Source organism: Pempheris klunzingeri, chromosome 5 (assembly GCF_042242105.1).
Source record: "Pempheris klunzingeri isolate RE-2024b chromosome 5, fPemKlu1.hap1, whole genome shotgun sequence".
NCBI lineage: Eukaryota > Metazoa > Chordata > Actinopteri > Acropomatiformes > Pempheridae > Pempheris > Pempheris klunzingeri.
Window position 1 is genome coordinate 17,237,765 of NC_092016.1, and position 23,155 is coordinate 17,260,919.

Consider the following 23,155-nt stretch of genomic DNA (forward strand, 5'->3'; position numbering starts at 1 on the left):
GCACACTGTTAAAGCTAAACGCCGGCAGTGAAGGAAACACGCTTGCAACAATGATATACGGCCATGAAGAAGTGATGAGCCATCTGTTCTCATAGGTGGTGTGTGTGTGTGTGAGGCTGAATTTCAGATGCATAAAACCCCAAAGGTTTTCAAATCTGGCAGTAAAGACAGAAACAGTTTATCTATGCAACAGCCAAAGTCAGTTTATTCCAGCATGAAACTTGATCTCCACAATATTAACATCCATTGTCTGTTAAATAAAAAAGGATATAAAACAAACATAGAAAATGTGATACAAGATCTCCTCGTTTCTTCAGCCATTCTGGCCTTTAGATCCATAGGCTTTGATTCAACTTGTGTAGAGGCGAGTCTGCACTGTTGTAGATGGGAAATAAGGCGTGAATTTGTCTTTCAATGTATGGAGCGCTCCTAAAAGAAAAGGGAGGGATGAAGATGTTCAGGGAGAGAAGCCCCAAAATCAATATATGCTCTGTAGGGAAAATGAAGAGAAAATGATCTTATTTCTTACAAGCAACAACCAGGAAGAAAAATGTTATAAAGGTCAGCCAAGCAGCTTTGGGCCAAGTGTTTTTTTTGTTATTATTTCAAAACGGTGTTACTCTCCTGCAAGTCAACGAGATTTTGTGACTGATATATCTGATATGTCCGTGCTGGTGGCAATTCCACTGTGCCTTGATTGAAAACAGAGTATCCTCCGGTTTCCTACTTATCAAACAGCCTGCGGAATATTTTATTATGCCGAGCCAGTGCGCTGCACAAATCTTCAATTTAAAGTTTTGCTGCCATTAATGAACAGCGAGTCAACTTCACAACCCCTGAACCACAATCTGCCAGGATTCTGATCAAATATAACAACGTCAATTTATCAGAGCTCTGCCTGTGCTGCTGGCCAGATGTTTGATGCATATTTAGGAAGGTAATGCGCACGCTAAAGGGACACTTCGCTCATTTTACACAACGTCAAGTTCAGCCTGTGAAAATGTGTGTATGCCTTCTTTAGTTCTTCAGCTAGTCTGAAAAAAACAACCCAGATGATGTCATCAGGGTTATTTTAAGCTGTAATTGGTTATTGGGCCTAGAGACTACATTCTTTTTCAGAAGCTGGGGTTTTGAAAGACGCATACCTACCTGGAAGGGGAGCTCTAATGAATGGCACTACTGAGTTGATTTAAGGAACAAATAGGAGTCAGGTTACCTCGGCCACTTTAATTCCCACACATATGTGGTGCAGTACAAGATTTTTGTAAACCCCATTGGACAAAATATGACCAAGCAGGTCATTAAAGTAAAACAAAGACAGCTGCATAACACCTAATGTTGGTGAGGAAAAGTCAAATGCATAATGACTACATCTGACATATATTAATTAAATGAACAAATGTAAATAAATACATGAATAAACAAAATATCGATTCTTGAATGTGTGTGGATGGGGTGCTGATGGGACAGTAAGGCCTGCGTTTCCTGTTCTTTCTGAGCTTGTGTGATTCGCCTTCATGTATCTGCTCCACACAGTCGGATCTAAACGCCGCTGAGACCCAGGAGGCCGCGGCGTCGGACACAACAGCAGATGCAGTCTCAGCTAGATTGCACTCTGCGTCTTGATAAAAGCTGTCCTCTCGCTGTGACCCTCCACTTCCTCGCTGTCTGATTCAGACTGGTAGGCAATCATGTCCTCGTCCCCCCACACAGTGGGGATCCCCTTGTAGCATATCCGTGCCTTCCTCTCTCGACCTTGGCTGAAGCCGAAACCAAAGCCCATCCGCACTCCCCTCGTCTCGGGGTACAAAGAGGGCAGTTTGGTCCTCCAGCCCAAAGGAGCGCCTCCTGAGCGCATCTGCAGTAAGAGGAAGACGCCGACGAAGGCAGCCAGGATGAAGGCACAGCTGAGCACGGCCACGATGGCGGGCAGCTGATTGGACGGAGCTACGCTGAACCCCGTAGGTTCCTCGCCTTCTCTGCTGTCGTCTGCAGCTGCTGGGATCTCCCCCTCTGGCTGGGCTCCATCACCCTGGAGGCCCCCAGCTAGTGGTGATTTTCGCTGGACCTGGTTCTGGTGCAGGCAGGAGGTGAGGACCAGGTGGCTGTGAGGCGGGCAGGACAGGCAGTCTGCAGGCCCCGTGCCAGAGCAGGTGAGGCAGGCGGAGTTGCACGGCAGGCAGGCCTGGATGGAGGACAAGTCCACCCAGTTCTCCAGGGAGAGGTTGAGGAGCTGCTGCCCTGAGGTGAAGCCAGGCGGACACAGCTTCACACAACCCTGGAGGAAGAGGGAGAAGCCGGGGCTGCACTCTGGATGGAGCGCAGGAGACGAGAGCATAAGGGAGGTTAATGTTTTCATGCGATCCAATAACTCACAACAAAAAGCACATTAATTTCTTCACATGTCCTCATAACTTTTCTGATTATCATTTAATCTCCTGGTTATTTTCTTGATTCACAGAGTAATCATTTGGTCTGTTAAAGGTAAACAAATAGTGAAACATCAAAATTTCCCACATTTCCAAGTCTCTTTAAATAGCTTTTTTCTATTGGGCCAACAGTCCTGAAGCCAAATATTTCAGTACAGTACAGTCATATAACACAAGGAAATAACTTGTGAATTAACTGACTAATCTTTTCAGCTCTAATGAGATTTCTTTTCTAATTATAGGGAAATAGAATTCGGAGACAATGCACATAATAACAACAGAATTTGAGTGATTGTTGAAATCCATAAATTATATACTAACATAAGTCCATAAGCAGTTGTTGATTTCCAGGGGAATTTCCTTGAGGAAAGTGCGAAAATCTTAATGGCTGGAAACACCGAGATCCATTTAAACCAATGTAAATATTGATTTAATTGTTAGAAATCTTATTCTTTATATTTGCTGAACTGTACATACTGTAAATATCTTCCACTTAATTTCTGGGGAAGTCATGACAAACTGGGGCCCTGTAAAATAAAATGTTGACTGAGTAACTCTTGAAGAAAGTGTCCGAATGCTTGGAAGTGACCTCATCTGGCTTTCATCCTTCTCGACAGTTGTTGACAGCGCAGCACCTTTCGCAGTGACACAGATCTAATCTCTCCTGCTGCTGCTCCATACGTGACATATGGCACTGCGAATATTCATAGTTCGCACATAAACAAATGCACGAGAGGCTTGTAAATCAGCAATCTGTATTCACAACATTTGCTTTTCACAAGTCGAGATACCCGACGCAGTCTGACCAAAAGCCTGTTTTGTGACGACTGAGTGCCAGCACCGATACGAATGAGCCCATTTAGATTTAAGTGGCTCCGCTCAGAGTTTGGGTGGCGGAAGCTCGAGTGATCTCACCGATACAGATCTGCTGGGCATCAAAGGTCTTGCAGCTGTTGTTGGACGGTCGGGGGAAATCAGACGACGAGGGGTTGACGACGCTGGGCCCAGTGCCCCACAGGATGAGGGTGAACTGACTCAACACACCTTAGAGAGAGAACGAGGCAGAGAGAGAGAAAGAGAGAGAGAGAGAGAGGGGCATTAAAATGTGGAAGAGAATATTAATGTAACACTTCTCAGAGAGGGAACAGTGTGAACTGGCTGAGAAGAGGATATGGGGGTGGAAGACAAGTGATGAGAGCTGACCAAACACAACACTGGAGGAGGATCAACAGCAGCAGAGGAAGAGATGTGCTCCTATCTCATTTCCCTGGCTGCCCAGAGTCAACAAAGCCACAGGAAAGCTCTAGGCCTCAACAAATTAACTCTTTTTGACGATAGGCTGCTGTTTGTCTTTTGAAAGAAAATGCAGCCCAGTGGTTCTCAAAAATTCTCAAGATACCCCGAGTTAATAATCAAAATGTGGCTGCCAACTTTCTTGCAGACGAATGTTTCCCTTCACAGCGACTGTAAAGTTTTAATCCGGATGTGTCTTTCAGGGCTGCTCGGCAGTGAATCATTAGAGAGGGAATGGGACAGAAAAGATGGAAGGACCGAGGAGAAGCTATTTAGAGAAGCATGAAAAATATGCAAGAGGACTTGAGCTGATGAGGGGGCAGTGAATGCTGGCATGAATGTAGGTTTGATGTGATGTGACCAGACTGAACAATTAATGGTGATGAGTGGGGTTACCATAGTCACGTCCATTAGCCGCAACGTTCTCTATCTCCAAGGTCCATTCTCCTCGAGGATCCTCGTCCCACGAGTGGGTGGTCATAAACGCCCAGTCGTTGAATCCCTCGGAGGAGAAGTCGTTGGGCCTGGAAGTAAAAGGTGAGACATGGCATGCTTGTTATTATTTTCTGTGGTAGAAAAGCAGTGGGGTTTTTTTTTTCCCCCCAAAGACAGCACAGTACTTGTGGGAGTATCTGAGCACAAGTAAAAGGGGGGTACACGCGCATGCACATTGTGTCCTTCTGCATGTGAGAAAGAGACGCAGACAAAGAGAGATTTATATCAGGGCTCTGCTGATGGTGTGTATAGCGGTGTGTTTTGCTGTGTACCTGGGGAACAGCAGGGTAGAGCGTGTGCCCAGTGGGCTGATGAGATGAATGGCCAATTTTCCTCTCTGGTTGTGGGACAGAGTGAGGCGAGCCTGAACGTGTTCCACAGAGCTGACGTACTCCGGTCGTCCCCAGCAGGCATCCACGCTCTTGCTGAACACCAGCTTGTTCGCGATGTCTCTGCAGGTTTGACAAGTGGAGGGGAGAGTGGTTAATGTTGTGTGGCTGCAGAAATGGACACAGACAATAGCACTGTGCTTCAAATCTACGCGACCGTGCCTGCTCCGAGGAGAATACGGTGACATCTATCGGGCTGAGCTGGATGGTAGAACAACAAGTGGTCACAATCAGACTAAAACTTGTACCTATGGTTTACACACAAATACAAACACACACATACTAACACACACACACACACACACAGACACACACACATGCACAGAGCTTCAAGCCAGACTTCAAACCTTGGTTCTGTGAGCATGGTGTGAACACACTGATGCTGTGGCCCCAGTGTGGTCCAGTTCTGTGCCAACGCCACCATAGCACCTGCATCCAGGAGCCCATAGCCGTACGAGTGACTCACTGAGGAGGAAAAAGATGGAGGGATACAGAGGATGGCAGATTGGTGGGTGGTAATGTTGAGATAACACCTCAAACAGGGGAATTATAATCAGTCAACGATCCACTCGTTACAGTAAAACTAGTGTTATATTTGTTCCTTCATCCTTTGCCCGATATCATTAATGCAGTTCCTTCAATTCAAAATACTGACTTTAACTGTCAAGTGTTTTTTCTTATTAAAAAGAAAGAGAAAGTCTTGGGGGAAATATATTTTTCTTTGTCTTAGCCAGCTGGAGGGGCGTGTCTGTGTTTGAGTTACAGCAGCTGGCAGGCTGAACCCCGGCAGGAGAACAAGAGACACAACGGGCAGGCAGTGTGTTGTTAGCAGTGGTGCTGGAGAGGAAGGACCACACCGGCATCTAAATGAACCAAAGCGATATTTGCAGGTAAGTTTACATGCTGTGTAATGTGCTGCCGCTTACCAGCTAATTAGCTATTTAGCCTGGGAAATGACGTTAACAGCGCACTTCTTTCTCTTTGAATGTTTGCTCGGTGGCCAAGGGCAAATTATGTGTTGATGTTTGTAAATTAGATGAAAATGAGGGAAGCTAACGTGGGTTGATGTTCAGACACGGTGGCTCTTATGTTGTGCGGCAGGCGGCTGAACAGAACACTGACAATACTGCTGGATGCAAATACTGCTTAAAGTGAAGTGGTTTACACCAGTAGACTCTACATAATAGAAGGAAATTGAAAGTACAATAACAGAAGGGGAACCTATAGCAGCAATGACAGCTAGATAATGAATTGAGATATAAGATGATAAACAAAGATATATCTTGGATACATATATAATTGAAAACCTGGCAAGAGACAGTAAAACTATATGTATTTGACTCATTTAAAGTGTTACGGATGTCTGCTGACGATACTGAATTTGTTGCAAATAGATCTGACAAAAATCCATCACAAAGGGCCTCACTAATCATTATACCTGTCTTCACAAGGGCGCATTCCAGATCTTTGACTCCTTACAGAAAGAAAACGTGTTCTGTGAAGAAATGATTTCTCTAGATTCAGCCAAGTTCAGCATTATTTCAACCAGAACGCGGGTGTCGCTTTAGAAAGAGGAGAGTCAGGAATCATGAAAGTATCCAAATCCACAACATGTAATAAGATTATCTGCAGAGTGCATAATGGCGTTCTCCAGTCCATGTGTGAAATACACTGTATATGAAAGAGAAGTGGGAGTTGGGGGGAAATATTAATTTTTCACGGTAGGGCTGAAGAAGAATTTGTCAAGCACAGTGGAGCTCAACTAGTTCAACTACATGCCGAGAAGTCTGTTGGAAACATATTCTATATATTCTATTTTCTTATTTCGCCCTTGCAAAAACAACATCAGGGAAGTGGTGGTAGATGTTGGAAACTGTGCGGCATAAATGACATCAATCACGTCCATATTTCGTGGGACTGCCAGGTTATTGTGCATTATTGGCAGGAAATTCTTAAACATATTAATAATGTATTTGGAGTCGACATTCTTTTTGATGTGATACCGCAGGCATTGGTGAAACTGGTACAAATGTCAGCAAGCAAAGAGGCTGTCAAGAAAAAGTGGCTAAAATCAAACCCACCCACCAGCGATGAATGGAATGAGAATAATATATGAAAGACATGCTATGGAAAAAAAAAAAAACAAGTTTTGGACCAAGTGGGCAGTGTACATTTCTACAAGGTTAGATTTTAGCTGACTTGATATGATAAATGAGTGAAAATAATAATGTGATATTAAATTATTTCAGTGCATCTAACAGCTCACCTTTCTGTCTTTTCCCCCCTTCAACCCTTTGCAGTATCTAAGATGAATGCTTCCCATGTTCAACTGTAAATAACTGAAGCTAATAGCATCAAACAAAAAGCTCAGGAAGAGCTAGGCTGTAAAATGGTTATCAGATTTAATCAATTTCATTGTTTTAAATGTGCACAATGTTACGAGAATCTGCTTGCAGTAATACAGACGGTATGTAAATAGAAGAATGTGAAATGAATGCTTTTCCAAGATAAAATGATTTGTATGGGAACAAATTCTCCATCTACGGAGATGGGGAACTAATGGTATTCAGATGAATAAATGCAAAAACAGTGGATGCCATCATAAATAGAAAAAAAAGTAAAATAAATCTAAAAAAAAAGTAAATCTCTTCCTTTTGTTTTCCTAACGACCAATAATCCTTCTAGCGATTGGAGTGTAGACAAAACAGCTAACCACAAATTACTTCACCCAAATTCTTTGATTGGCTGAACTTGTGTGCCGTTCTGTGACGCTCTGTCACGTTGGGTGAGCATGTGAATAAGCTGAGCAGAGATGTTGAGAGGTTATTATTTTGTGCTTATGTGCATGATAGCAAACACCCAAACACATTTACAGTGCACAGAATAGATTTCTAGTTTGCCTAAAATAAATTATTTTTTGCATGATAATTAATTCTCTATAAAACACGGCGCTTGTGCTCACTAAGAGTATTTTTCTGTGCTCAAAATGTCCCACCGTGCGCTCGGGATAGAGGCACAAATAAAACGCCATGTGATACCACCTGGGCTTCATTAGGAAAAGTCAGGCTCTACCTCTGCGTCCCACTCCGTTGGTCTTCCAGTCTCCAGCGCTGAGGTGCCCGGGCCGGGACGTTCTCACCACCAGGTGCTGCATGTCCCTCCAGGTCAGGTTCATGCTGAAAAGACATAGGAAGGAAAGCAGAGTAACCCCATTGACTTTCTGTCATGTAATAGCTCAAGGTATTACTTTCTACATTATGCGCATACTGAGAAAACCCAGGTTTCGCTGACCTCAACTGTACGACAAAGCAGCAGAGGAAATGTGAGGAGCTATGAGATATGGAAAAGGTCAGGAGGCTGTAGACGCGCCTGAAATGTGATCCAGCTAAGTGTATACAGTGAGGGCAGCCATACATTTCTGAAACATTACACTGTGAAGTAAAGGAGGCCCTGAGGTGTGTGTCAATCAACCATAACAAAGGTTTGGGCTCACATTATGGTTTTAACACCTGCGTAGATCACCAGTATTAAAGGCACATCATTACCTATTGTGTTGAAAGGTCAGAGAACACAGCAGAACGGTGGATACAATACCTACGAGTACAGAGTCTAGACCTCTCTGTAATGATAGTTTCTAATGAGCTCTGGGATTGAGGGATGGGGTCACCTTCCACACAGTAGATGCCCAATAAAAAAGTTTTCTTTTTTTTTTTTAATTGAGATTTATTAAAAGGCTCAGCAGAGGAGCATTCAGAGGAGAAACCTTTGAGTCTCGAGGAAAAAAACTGCTCCGTGGGTTAAGATAATCAAACCATGAATCACACTGCTTACCAAGTGCAACACCGCGGCTGACAGAAATAGAAACACAGAATTGCACGGTGGCGCATCACCTCCGCCACTCTCCGCATCAGCATTCACATCTCACATCCTCTCATGTGTTATTAATGGACAAGATCCCCCATCCACTCAATGTCACCTCAGCCGAGAGCGAAGGGGAAAATAATAAAATAATAAAACACCAGAAAGCCCAAACACTCTGCCTATTAAATGATTCCATCTCTGTGAATTCCAGTGTGGTCCCAGTCTGATAAACTTGCAACCCTGTTATTACTGCTGCCTGTCAGGAGGGGTGTGGACGTGGGGGGGGGGGACTGTAGCTTGGTGTTGAAAATGAGAGATAGTCTACATGGTGTAAACCTTCGCTCTGTCTGTAAACGCCCTTCTCTTATGATATCGGAGGTAACAGTGCGGAGATGAACCCGGAACACTGACGATGTACACCTGAACTGAAACTGTGCTGTGAGGTGATGCTGGAGTTGATTTGACACCTGCCAGCTAATCGCTAATGCAGAAACGACGAGAATTATGCAGAGTGGTGGACTGCTGACTGATAAGAGGACTTAACACACACAAGATATGACTAAAGATATGAACATAATGGAGATCACATTAGAGCTGCTGACAGAAACTTGGATTTTGACACCTGGAGTCCTGAGTGAGCGATAATGAGATACAGTCTCGAGTTTAAAATCTTCACTTGCGGCCCTACAGGTATTCAGACGTCTGTGTGGGCTGCAACTGCTGATTTGTCTTGCTAATTAACTGATTATCAAAAGCTTAATTTGCTGAGGAAAGAATTTCTAGGCTGGGATTTAGGCCAACGCAGACTCCCAGACGCGTGTGCACGCTACAGACGCAAGCGCACGCACATACACACACACATGCACACGCACATTCACGCACACACACCTCTCACGAGTACACAGTAGAGCATAATAAATGACTTTCATACTAAAATTAGGTTTAAAAGGTGTTTACTTTCCTGATTTTTCTGACTGTAAAAGCATATTGGCTACAGAGCTGACTGCAAAAATAGCTCTACGGTTATAAGAAGAGGCTGTGCTGCTCACTCACTTGGCCTCCAGAGCCAGAGCAATGATCCCAGCAGCCAGTGGGGCCGAAGCAGATGTCCCTGTGTGAGAGTCTGTGCATTTTTGCCTCAGGTCTGTGGTCACCTTGGAGACAGGAGAAGAGAGAGAAGTGCACAGAAATGCTGAGCGAGAGACACAGTTAATATGACACATTGAGCTTTCCGCATTGAGTGAAAATCATAGTGGGAAACGGAACGTCTGCCTGGAGCGATCGGCGACGGGAAGGGGGAGAAGGAGCAGCGGGGGAGAGTAGGCAGGTGGGTTCAACCTCAGGTCTGTGGATAACCGCCAAAAGGTCACAGCCAGGGCAGTGAATGTCAGCCAAATCAGCCCAGCTGGGTTGGGTGGTGGTGACAGAAAGTATGTCAACTCTCCGGGTATACCTCTGCTCACGGCCTCTGCCAATACCAGAAACCTAATGAAGCCTGTGTGGGTCACGATGGGAACACGGCGGAAATGACAAGAAGCCAGAGGGCAAGGAGAGCTGTGAAGGCTGGGGACACACTCTTGGTTTGCAACTCTTAGCCTGACAGATTGTGGCACTAATGACCATTATCTGTGGAAAGAAGTTGATGTGTCAAAGGAGTAAACAAAGTGACGGCAGGTGTCTGCACAGGCCAACTATTAGGTTTCAGGACAGGATAAAAAGACACTGTCATATTTCATTAAATGCATTTTGATCGTATTCACTTATTTGGGGGCTGAATGAATCGATCAACAGAAAATTTATATTGGTACGTAACTGTAATTTTCTGGTTATCTGCAAAGTTCTCTATTTCTTTTTTCTTCTTCTTCTCTTCTTCTTTTGAGAAAAAAGTCAATATTTACTCCAAAGTAAGCATTTTCTGCTAGGCGCACATTTTTCATCATTCTAAATTGAATATTTTTGCCCTATACTGATTATTAACAGCTTATAGACAGGTGACCAAACCTGTCCACTAAATGAGCTAATTAACATAACACAGGACTTGTTTAAAAGCCCTGTCTGCTTGTGATTTGACAGTATAGACCCAAAAATCAGACAATAGTGAACATTATCAGCTCTGGATAAAGGAAGCTGTATGAACCCATTGATACAACAAACGGCCGCTTCTGACTGCTAAAGCAACAATACAAAGCAACTGCTGTGATACATTTTCAATCTCATCTATTTAATGAGTTGTGTTTGCTTCCCTGTAGCAAGCCTCTGGTGTATTTTAGAGGGAATAGCGGATTTATGGTTGTTTCATGTTATTCTATGTCCCTGAGGCAAGCCTTTCTTCAGCTGACAAGCAGCTTGGAGGAAGCATGTGGCATCTCTCAGTATTTGTCAGCTTTTCTCACTGTATGTTACACATCAGTCACTGGTGGGAGAGACACGATCAATGTGCATGTAAACTCCAAAAGGGTTCATTTTAGATGTACCAAAACTAGCTCCTGGCCAGCACAAAGTACGAGATGTATAGTTATTTTTGCAATGCTGACATCTACAATGTGCTAAAGTATAAAAACAATCCTACACAATATCTAAGATGTATGTGTGTGTGTGTGTGTGTGTGTGTGTGTGTGTGTATATACACCCACTATCTGTTTCTCCCCCGGGTTCCCAGAGCTGAAGGTGGTAGCGAGGGTGGAGGAGCAGGGCTCGCTGTACCACGGCACGTTGCCGGACTGCGTGGTGCTGCTGATGGACAGGGTGTAAATGCTGTTGGTGTAACCATCACAGTTACAGCTGTCCTGCTCGCGGCCACCATTACCCGAGGCCCACACAAAGATGGAGCCAAGTTTGCCACGTCCCTGTGGTACAGAAACATATACACATCCATATAGTTAGAATCTACAGACACCCAAAGAAGGAAACTGACAAGAGGAGGTTGAAGTGTGAAAAATTGCTTTTGACAAATAAGTTTGTCTCACTGCTTAAACGCCTTGTCACTTATGTGCCGCTGTTCAGAAAAAGTGAACCGCTGTAAGCAGAACTCTTATTAATATATCAAAATGTCAGGCGACTTAGTGCTGCAGAACATCAGATAACAAACAGAAGAAATGTAATTACAAAATCTACTCAAGCTGAATATAATTTAGGGGGCTGACAAATGACAGCATGATTATCTGGCAGTGGGACTGTACACTATATACTAAAATATACTCACATATGAGACATGCGTTTAGTGCAGTTGGGTCTGGACTGCCAAAAGGAGGCTACAGGTCTCGGGGTGACTTATTTTACCCAAGTAACAATACAACAATAGGTGCCATTTATCAAGTTAGGAACATTGCTAAGATTAGATTTTTCCTTTATTTATATGCATTTGTCTCCAGCCTTTATTCACTGGAACGCCACAGAAATCCATCGAGCGCCTTCAACTTGTACAAAACATAGCTGCCAGGGTGCTCGCAAGATGCAGAACATTTTTGCACATTTTCTCAATTTTGACCTCCCTGCGCCGGTTACATATGGCCTTGGGAATCGATTTTTAAGTTTTACTGCTTATTTCTAAGGCATGGGTTGGCCTACCCCCGTCCGACCCTGCTGACCTCGTTTCTGTCAATACGTAGCTGAGAGTGGCCCGAGGTCTGCTGACCAGTTGCTGCCGACTGTCCCCGGAGCCGGGCTGGAGACAGAGACAGAGGACAGCAGGGCATCGGCAGTGAGGGCTCTACAGCTCTGAAATAGCCTCTGGGAGGAGAACGACCTCAGTGTCTTCTCTGTTACAAGTCTTGCACACATATTTTTCAAATTAGCTTTAGTTTTAACTCTTCTGGAAATATATATTTAGCAAGTACCTGTTCATCTTTCTTTGACCTTATAATCTCTTTCTTTGATTTTATTCCTCTGTGAAGCACTTGTTCCAAATAAATAATGGTATTATGACTCATAATTTACTCACAACTCACATTTCTATTCAGCATTAATTACATCCTGTCATTCAAAAGTTAGCAAAACAATTCAAGTCGGATCTTTCGTCAGAGTGTGAAAGCAACAACCCCGACACATTCAGAGTAAAACTGAAAGATCAAAACTTTTCTTCTTCCCCTTACAGTTACAAGCAAGTGAGCGGATAGCACATTAATTTTGGAGAACAAAACAAAGAACTAAGAAATGATTTTGATGAAAGGAACAGATAAAAGAAAGTGGAGGGACGTCTGTTACGTCCCACATACAGAGAGCAAGAACAATGAAACAGTTGATAGTAAGCAAAAAAATAATAAAGTGAGAGAAAACAGCAGTATACCATCTCTTCTTTCCTCCCTCACGGCTCTGCACAGATACACAAAACTACAAAAAAAAGGAACATAAAAAAAATCTGTTTGATGGGAAATGCAGCTAGAATGTTTTGTTACAACTGTCTTTAAAAAAATGTGATTGTCTGTCTGTTCTACTCTCTGCCTGCTTGAGTCTGCCCTGGCTGCTTTAAAAAAAAAAAAAAAAAACACAAAACTCTTGTCACATCATCACTTCCAGTATTTTGGCTTCACAGTCCTGACAAACATACAAATACTGCAATCTCTGCTTCCTTATCGCTGTTTTCTTTGGCATAGTTAATCATATTCTAACCTCAGAAGTATACAAAGGCACCTTTATCTGATCTGACCACACACTTTAAGTGAGCTTGTTTTTTAATAGAATTTTCCATTTAATTTTCCTAATGGATTCCTACATCAACAAAAGATTAAAAAAAAAAAAAAAAAACCCATCTGCTACATGAATCCTGACACAAGAGCTTTGGCTAACATTCCTAAACCTTCCAGCCCAATTTATGACCTGATGCTGCCTTTGCTGCAGGTTACAGCGGCCAGATGATAACACTTGAGTGCCAGGGGTTATCTCACAGCCAGGAGAACACACGCTGAACCAGAGAGGTCCTGTTTTGCTGCTGTCAGGCAATTTTTCCTCACTAACACATCATGGTACGTGCATCATTTCACATTTTGGGATGTGACATATGAATGCAGAAAATCTGCAGTTTCATACATTTATACGCTAATTACGGCAGTCTTTGAAACTAACGTTTGGACTGCATTTGTGCCTGCTGCTCCCTTTCTATTTTCTCCCATCTAACATTTATCATTTAGGTCTTCCGCTAACATCTTTTGAAGTATGGTTGCATGCCGACACATGAGGAATGACGACATTAGCCTTAGATACTATGTCATTCTCTTTAATGCCTTACTCTAGCCAACCCCTAAAGGACCAGTCAGATGGCAATTAACAAGCTCACCTTGAGTTTGTCCTTTTCTACAGTACATCTCAGAGAGACATCTTCCATTAAGCATTGATGCGGTGAGACAGTATACATTGGAACATTTTCAGACCTCAAATTTCCGACAGCCTTTATTGCGGACATGGGAGAAATTGCTCCATGTGTAGCTTAAGCAGGAATAGTTGATGTTTTGGGAAATATACTTACTGTACAGTATGAACTCCCTTGTTGAAAGTTTGGTGAGAGGATCAATACCACTCTCATCTCTGTATGGAAAATATGAAGCTGGAGCCAGCACCCGGTTAGCTTAGCATAAAGGCTCGAAACTGGGGGGAAACAGCTAGCCTAGCTCTGTCCAAAGGTGACAAAATGTATGTGTAGTATGTAGCACGTTTAATCTGTATAAAACCTCAATTGTAAAAAATGGAAATTCACCATTTTACTAAGAGGTTATGTGCCATATAATTTTTTGGCTTGGACCAGTTGCCAGGCCACCATCAGAGACTACAGGGCGTTACTGGTACTGGTGTCATGTCGAAGTCTGTTTCCTCTTACCTTAACCTGAGTCCACCCTGTCATGTTCTGCATTGCTTTAACTCAATTCAACCTTACCGTAACCGCGACCACTTATCTCTGCTACACCATAATTTATTCTGTGCTTTAACCCTAACTGTGGAAGGCAACGTAATGGAAAACACCGTAGAAGAAATTACTTTGACACTAGAATGGCAAAGAAATAGTCTGCCACATAATCCCAGTAAAATGGCGAATTGTTGTTTTGGTAGATATAATGTGTTAATTAGTGAGCTTTAGTTGTAGTGCTAGGTGGATTTTGTTACTTTTGGCCCAGCCAGGTTAGCTGTTCCCCCGTTTCCTGTTTTTGTGCTAAGATAACTGTCTGCTGCCTTCAGTGACACATTTACAAGACAGGCATGAGAGTGGTATGGATCTTCACATCTATTTCTCAGCAAGAAAAGTAAGAGAATAAGTGTATTTCCCAAAATGTCAAATTATTACAAACCTGAGCCATGAGCTGATGTGAATTTGAGAGTGATGCTAGGAGTAAGACACAGGGAAGGTATTAGTAGATTAAAAGTCCAAGCTAATGCTCTGACTGACCTTGGTGATTCCCTCGAGGAAAGCCTCCTTAGCCAGCTTGGCAGGGCCGTCCAGTGATTTGCCATCATCTTCTGGGCCCCAGCTGGCACTATAAATGTGGATGTGCTGAGGGTTGAGGCTAAGAGAGTGGGCCTCCACCACGTCTGTCACCTCCCCGTCCAACATACGAACTCCTGTATGGTGAACAAGCAATACAGTGCAGATAAGGTTACCAACACTGAGACGTGAAAAGTGGTGGGGAAAGAGTGACAGACTGACAGATGGTAAAGAGATTGTGAGCGTATGAATATATATATAGCTTCAGATAGGAAGAAAGGTGACAAAACTTGGGGGAAAAAACACATCACGAGATGACAAGAGGAGAAAACTTAAAAAGACTGAAAGAAATCGGTCGGACCAATTCCCATTTTATCTTCTGCCACAAAAGCAAACAAACAGAAAAATAGAAGAAACAAAAGACTTCACAGCAAAAACCAAAGACTTCACAGAGTTCCGGTTTTAATGACTAAGCACACACAGCTTCGCCCACAGATGCTGCTTGAATAGATACTACACATAAACAAAAACCCAGATGGCTGTCAAACCTAGAAAGGCCGTTTTCGGACCCCAGCAAACACATAGAAAGGACAAGTCGACAAATCTAACTGCAGACTGCAGAGGAGAGAAAGCCACACATACACACTCACATAGATATAGATGAGCCGACAGTACCCAGAACCTTCAGCGGTTTCCACAGGGTAGCAGCAAATGTCACCTTTCATCATACCTGAACACAACCCTGTCTGTGCCTTTGAAGTGAGCAGCCTCAGATCACTCCTCTGAACATTAATAGCTGTAGAGAGGCATGAAATGAACCCCCTCAAATAAGGTCCATTACCAGGAGATGACCCGCGGACCTAAGCAGCAACACTACGACTGACGACGTCCGCATTAAGACTGTAATAATCCATTCAAGACAAACCCGCCTGGCCCGGCGGGCAGACACACATGCCAAGGTGGGTGTAGCCAAAGCAGTAATTACACTGTTGGCGAGGGATTCGTTGTAACACAAGTTTGAATACTGAGTAGCAGCAAAAAAACAAAACAACAACAAACAAACAAAAAAAAAGAACATAACTGGTGGCATGAAACATGTGACATGGAGCACAATATTTGTTCGGCGATCATTATCCACAGACTGTATTGCAGCGTAATCACTTAATCGTAACGATTCTCATGAACTTCCTGCCGCTTGACGATTCCTTATTGAGACGCTGATGTGCGATTTCCCTGCAGCTCCAGTGAGTCAATTGTAGCTGGTAGGAAGGCAGCTATGAGTGTGTCTGTGTGTGTGTGTGTGAGTGCTGGTGGAGGAAAACAGGTACAGTAGCTGGAAGGAAACACAGAGTGAGCCAAGTAGGGTCAATTACAGATTTTAAACAATCACTAATCATTCTTGAGGAAACATACACACACGTGTCCCAACGAACGCGAAGGCTCGTGCTCACGTGCATGCACACACACAAGTGCTATTGGTATTTGAGAGCAAATCGCAGCTGTTTATAAACAATTCACTGCCCCCGTGACGTGAACAGATTCACAGAGGAGTAATTTATGAGAACAGGGCTGGTGCGCGGCTCCATCGGGAGATGAATGGTAATGAAGACAAAGAAGGAGAGTTATGAGTAACATCTGTGAACGGGAGTGCTCAGGGCTCCACAGGCTCCGCTGAGTCTTGTTGGCTGCCATCATGTCATTGACAGATTGTTTGGTGACAAAAGTTACTAAAAGCCTCCTTGAAATACTTTATCAAGTCCAAACATTTTTATAAGACCAAAAAAATCCTTTCAGACTTAATTCGGGGTCATAGGTTTAATTTAAAAGAACCTCTTTCGATATCTTTTTTCTTAATGCATATCCGTAAATGCTGACAGCTTTATTGCCGTTTAAGAGTCTTATGTTGACCAGTAGATGATTTACACAGTGGGATGAAAAGAGGTCCACTGGACTGTGATGTTTTCTTGGCATTAATATAATTCTAAATTTAGGTTTTTCCCTCATCACTCAAAAGACACAACAAGTCCTTTAAAATTCAACTTGCTTTTTATCTAATTGGTGGAAGAAAGACTAGAGTTTCAGGCCAAGTGCCAAATAAAGGTGGGCTGAGTCTTAATATGAGCCATGGCCTCAGTAATTTGAGATGAGACATTAAAACACTCGTTCGGTTGTTTATATCTTTAGGTATTTAAGAGTCACGAGACTGACACTTTTATTTGTTTTACAAGCACTCGGCAGTCTTAACGAAGCAATGATCTTCTCATTTCCAGAGGAAAACCTGCAGAGAACAATCAAAAGCTGCCCCGCTCTGATGCAATAAATCAAAGACATCTCATTACGAGTTTTTGCCCATCTCTGCCACACACGTTCACTTGTGCGTCTGAACAAAAGGGAGTCAATCAGTTGAGTAAAAAATAGTCAATGGGCAAACAAACAAACAAAAAAAACCCATTATCATATGTCAGGTTTCCAATCTGTTACTGGGTGTATATTAAAATGTCAAGAGACAGCTAAATTTGTGACTCTGATTCAGCACCCAGACTGAAGTGAGCCAAGCTGAAAGAAATTCTGCGTTAATTAGTTTGAATGTGAATGTTATTGTGCACATCGTTTCAAAAGAATACAATATCAAACTCATTCAAATTAATATTATTTCTAATTAAAAATGAAAAGTCCCAAAGTCACGCTTCACTCACCTCCAATTTTGGCATTATAGGCCACACCTACACCGCACACGCCGTTGTTGGCTGCAGCTGCGACTTCTCCTGCACAGCGAGTTCCATGTCTGGAAGAGAAAAGAGTCAAAGACCAAGTCATGGAGGAGAATAATAAGAAAAGGAGGAACATAACAAAGAAACAATATGCACATCAAGTAGGGCCATCACAATAAATCAACTAAATACTGATGGTAAAGAAGCAGCAAGTGTTTCCAGCTCACTGAACTGAGCTCCGCTTTTAACAATACAGTAGCTGAAGAGCTGCTAAAAATATACCACAGTCAAAAGAGAAGCATAAACCCTGTAGCCCTTTTGTAACTGCAGCAGATTCATATTAGAGTTGTAACAATAAGTGCCAGAAAGCCTGATATGCCCTCTGAATAAGAGGACCGTTCATTTTAATAGCTTTAGAATTCAGCACAACACAGCAAGCGACGACCTTTATGGGGAGCACAATGTGCAATTATTAGCACCGAGGACACACTGGACTTACCATAATATAAGGTGTGATGTAGAATAAGAATCAACAAACAAACTCAGGTATAAAAACCTATCAAAACAATCAAACAACAATCAAATCATCGTGTGGAGCATTAGAGAAACAGTTGTGGTTGTTTCCATATCTGTGTTTTTGTCTTTTAGTTGTATTTACAGCACAGTTGCTGTCTATAGTTTTACAATTGGAAAAAAAGAGATTTGCACTTCAGAGCACTAATCAGGGTTTCATCTTTATTTATCAAAATCTGATGACAGTGGGTTGTTTGCTGCTGTTGTGTTGCAAACACACCCACACAGAGAAGCAGATTCACTTAAGTTTTGAGCGTTAAATTCTCTAAGGACTTTGATTGCTGCTTATTTTGTCAGGAATATTCAGTGTTATAGAGAGATACTCAGTATCTTAAACCAAGTTTTAAGTAAACTTGACCAGGTCTTTAAAGCTGTATCACAGCATGTACAAAGTTTGAGATCTATGCTCCTGTGAGTAAAATAATGTATAAACAGTGCTTCCATAACCCTGTTCTGCTACACACAGCCACTTCAGAGAAATCCTTTTTTCACTTGTGCTCAGTTTCTGAGAAAAAAATATTGGGAATCTTCTCTCCTGTCGAACAGGCTGTGGGGTTACAGGATACAATCAAAAATGACCGAGGTGAAACCTAAGAGCAAATACAAAGGCCTGTCTGAAACTTTACTTTGACACTCACTGGCCACAGACCTTCCAAATGAGACATGAGATGTTATCGATGTACATGAATTATTCACACAGTCCTCATTAATACCTTCAGCCAGTCTTGGGTTTCAGAGCAGAGACAGGTACCCCATGGAGGGATGTCTACATGTCAAACACTTCACAAACACAAAGCACTCCAACCCAAAAACCCGGCTTCATCAACCACAGATCTGGTCTTATAAAAGAAAATGAAAAGTTCAAATTGAAACCTTTACGGGGTTGCATCATTCCAGGCAAAAGAATAATCGTTAGTGAAATGGATTTTGTCTGTTTCATCGACTTCTGGGTGAGATTAGACTGCGAATAGATGGAGCAGAATGAGCATTTGGCATTTAACACAGGTCGTTAAGACTTTCTCCTGATTACAGTACAGATATCTGATTAGGAGGTGTACAGTTTCACACCCATCTCTGGGACATGCTGTGTGAACATTATTGGAACAAAGCTAATTCCATCCACCGTATTATTTTGACAGAGCCAAAAAAATTACTTCCTATTTGATCTCTCAGCCTCCCTGACGATGAGGCAAAGGACAAAGTCGTTTCACAGGGTCAGAGCACGGCTACGCCTCCAGCTGGGATCCTGATTAGACTCTGTGTAGCTCTGTGATATATTACCCACCCGCTAATTCTCAGTTTTGTTCACTCTAAACCATTTTAGAAGAGGATCGCTGCTTCTTTCTTTCTAATTTTTCTTCTGTCTTTTTTTTTTTTTACTTTTTTAAACAAGCTCAGGATTTGCAACGTCAAAGTACAAAACACAGAACATAAAAAGGACGACATGGAAAAATCAATGGTAAAAAACAATGTTGCATTTGAATCTTGCTTCCTAACAAATAATTTATTACATGACCCGGGCTGTCAACAACTACAAGCATTTAAGTGAATTTTAAACAAGTAATCAACTGGCATGACAGGGCTTATTTTTCACTGACAGATATGCCCTTACAGGACCTTGGCACCACATATGGCAGGGTGCAATACATCACAATCGCAATTAAAACGTTGACATTGATATCAAGAGGTTAAACCACATTGTTTTACTGCTAACTAGCTCATTTCATATTGTGTAAATGGCAGGAGTCAGTGGGGAGTTGACGGCTCCCTCAAGAACAATCTAAGTACCCAGGGGTTAAATTGAAAGTCATTATGGTATGTGGGGAGCCTGTTTCTTAGCAGCTTATGTTGCAGCAGCAGTTTTTGAGTTCAGTTCAGCTGTAAATGCTGTAATGACCAAATAAGCGTTAGAGAATCATTACAATTCACATACGCAAATCATTCAATTTATCTGCTTATTAAAGAAATATGTGTATCCGTATGAAAAGGCTTGAAGTGTTGTCCATGGTCGGAGTTGTTCAGATTCAAGATATGTTGATCTGTGTGCAGCAGGACATCTCTGTTTGCACATTGGCGTACGGACCTCTTATTTAGTATCTATTGTTTAGTCAGAGTTCTAAAGAGGAACAGACCTGCCCACTCATTACATTTTAGCTCAGCACAGCATGCCTGACAATGTCTGACTGACTGGCTCCACAAGCTCGTCCACACAAATCAATCATGTTATTATGTGTTAAAACACTGCAGAGTGGGGGCTGAATGGTGCCTGCCAGTCATTTCAAGCCAGAAAAAAGCATAACGATAAGACCACTATCCTTTCTGTGAGTGACTACCATGTAAGTAATATGCGTCTCCTAACTGCAAAAATATGAGAAGATTTTAAGTTGGTAGTAGATGACAGGGTGTAGGTCTATTTAATGAGAAAGTTGGACATCAGTGCTACACAGGACATACCAGACACAATTTAACCTACTGCATTTTTATATTCTCAAGAACCTGCTCAACATAAAACATAAAAACAAATGTAGATGAGATCTAGATTTGTAGACAAACAAGACTTTAAGAGCTTTCGCTGTAATTTAATGTAGCACTGGGTCACTGCTGCACATCAGTCCTTGTTTTAATGTGCAGGGATCAAGTGCAGGTTCCAATTTTTCAAGGAAAAATAAAACTTAAAAATGATAAATACAACTTTAGGGCTGCACCTGTTTATTTTACAACAATATACATGTCACATTTCCTTTGGCAGTGCGGTTTATGTTCTTGTGGTAAAACGCTAGTGATTAAACACAGAGAAACCCTAATTTCTAATGGGAACACATTCTCTCACTATCCTTTAACACACAGGCCAGAGAGCTTGCAACCATCCACACCGGCCAAATACACACAAAGTCAGCACCGTGGCCAGCCAGATGGCTTGGCCCAAAATACTACATGCTTGCACTGTGCAGAAATTTGCAGTTCAATTGTATTGCAAATAGCAGTGCTAATTGTCAATGACTTTTGTTTAAAAACACACAAACTAACTTGGCTTCACACCTTTGCTTTTTGTAATGCTCTGAATTTGTGTCTGGTGTTGAAATGAATTGAAGTTTTTTTTAATGTCTAATTAGCGATGCTGTGGTTCAACCAAACAGTCACAACCCAACCTGACACGGTGCGACACCTTATTTTTTAAACTTTGACATGAGGTCTGCACTGCCTTTAGCTGCAGATCTCTGCACGTACAGTTATTGTATCATCCACAGAATCGTAACAATGGCTTTTGTGCTCCAGATAGCACATATCCTCAGACCAAGGAACTGTGGTCACAGATGTGATGCCAGGCAGGGTACTCTGCCAGGACGGGCAGAGTGAACACAGAGCCAGAGGCCAGGGAAGACATTTATAGAGAGCCTGTACACACCAAGATGCAGCTGGTTTGAATACTATCTGCTTACACATGCATGTGTGTAAGTATATGGATGAGTGATTGGCCTGAATTGAATTCAGCTAAAACAGCCAGACAGCCTAATATATCCAGGGGAGACTCAGATGTGCCAGAGCAGACAAAAGGGTTTGTGACGAGGCCACAATTTTATCTGTCAAATGTCCATGAAATTAGATGATTTCCGAGACACTTAACCGAATGCCTCCATTCTAAATCCATTTTAAATAGATTGCAGAAGGTGCCACGCACAGCGACTCGCGAGGTCAGATTTAAGTGGAGTTTGAAAAGTTAAAGTTAAAAAGACGAGTGTAAAATAACAACAAAGCGCTTTGAAAATAGTGTGGCCACATAATTGTAATTAAATCATTAGTATGTGAGCTGGAGGATGGCAAAAGCCACATGCTTTGTCCAAAAGACAATTTGTGGGGAGACCCAACAAAGCTTGAACGAAGCCTAGATAAAAGGCTGCTGAACTAGAGACGCTCTATTCACACAGCCAATGTGACCTCCCTTATCTTATCAGAAGGAGCAAAGGGACCGAGTGAGGTAATGCTTTTATCTCTCTTCCTCAGGACAAGGCACCATATTTGGTCAAGTCGTTGCCCTGCCATTTACTGGAAAATGTCGACATGTCACCCAGCACAATCTCTCTGGACATGATGCACTGTAAGCACACACACCATACAGAGTCAATATACTGTAAATCGGCCAGAACCTAGAACCTCGCCCAAAATGTTTACACATGCCCCAGCTAATTACATAATTAACATGGGCAACAACAGATTATCAACAAAAATCCGTGCTTATTTGCACATGGCTAATTCCACACTTTGGGATGAGATGATGAGCCGCTGGTAAAATTTGATATTATACTTAAGCACAGGAGCTGCATTAGAACCAGAGCTGGATGTATACTTGACACAAGTTGTTAATGGGAGTTCAGCTGTACATACTTGCAGCTTAGGTGTTGATTTTTAGGTCGCTGTCGGATTTCATCAGCTGATATCAGCATTGCAGCATGAGATGGATGTACTCTATTTGGTCAGGCTGTATCGTGGTCCAATTATATTCCACACAATAACTGTTTACATTCTTTTATTTATTTTTTGGTATGAGTGACAGTGGGAAGGTTTGCCTTGTCTCATTACAGTCAAAGTATTTACCATCTTTCATTCACTGTGACAGAGAGCTGGGTTTCTGAAAGCAGATAACTGTCAAGAGTCTTTGTTTGCGTTACTCATTCCATCTTTTTTGTCAACAATCTATACATTACGGCACTGGAAACTTGGAGGAACAACACAAGCAACCTATGTTCACAATTCTTGCTGTCTCCATGTAGTATCTCTGGAGGCACAGTTGCCCCTATGTGTATGCACATTTTTGAGGAGGCTGATGTCTGATATGGGCGTAAATACATGCATATCCCTTAATGCAAAGTTATAAATCCACATTAAAGCGATGCCCCAGTGATTTAGTGTTGCTATCCTTTAAAGTTAGGGGACTCACAAGAGACATGTTTTAAAAAATAATCAAACAAGTGTCCTTACTTTTAGTCCTTTGTTGGG

At 42.4% G+C, this 23,155-nt stretch overlaps 1 protein-coding gene across 1 annotated transcript in view; it reads right to left on the bottom strand.

Annotated features, from left to right (window-relative positions):
• Positions 1–183: 183 nt before the first annotated feature.
• furinb (furin (paired basic amino acid cleaving enzyme) b) overlaps positions 184–23,155 on the bottom strand; it is a 67,843-nt gene continuing 44,871 nt past the window's right edge. Inside the window, exons 7-16 of the mRNA XM_070831181.1 lie at positions 17,573–17,661; positions 14,841–15,013; positions 11,101–11,313; positions 9,521–9,621; positions 7,679–7,782; positions 4,954–5,071; positions 4,490–4,669; positions 4,119–4,246; positions 3,345–3,473; positions 184–2,310 (exon numbers count right to left, since the gene is read on the bottom strand). Coding sequence (XP_070687282.1) covers positions 1,604–2,310; positions 3,345–3,473; positions 4,119–4,246; positions 4,490–4,669; positions 4,954–5,071; positions 7,679–7,782; positions 9,521–9,621; positions 11,101–11,313; positions 14,841–15,013; positions 17,573–17,661 — 1,942 coding nt within the window. The 3' untranslated portion in view covers positions 184–1,603. The remainder of the gene's footprint in view (positions 2,311–3,344; positions 3,474–4,118; positions 4,247–4,489; positions 4,670–4,953; positions 5,072–7,678; positions 7,783–9,520; positions 9,622–11,100; positions 11,314–14,840; positions 15,014–17,572; positions 17,662–23,155) is intronic.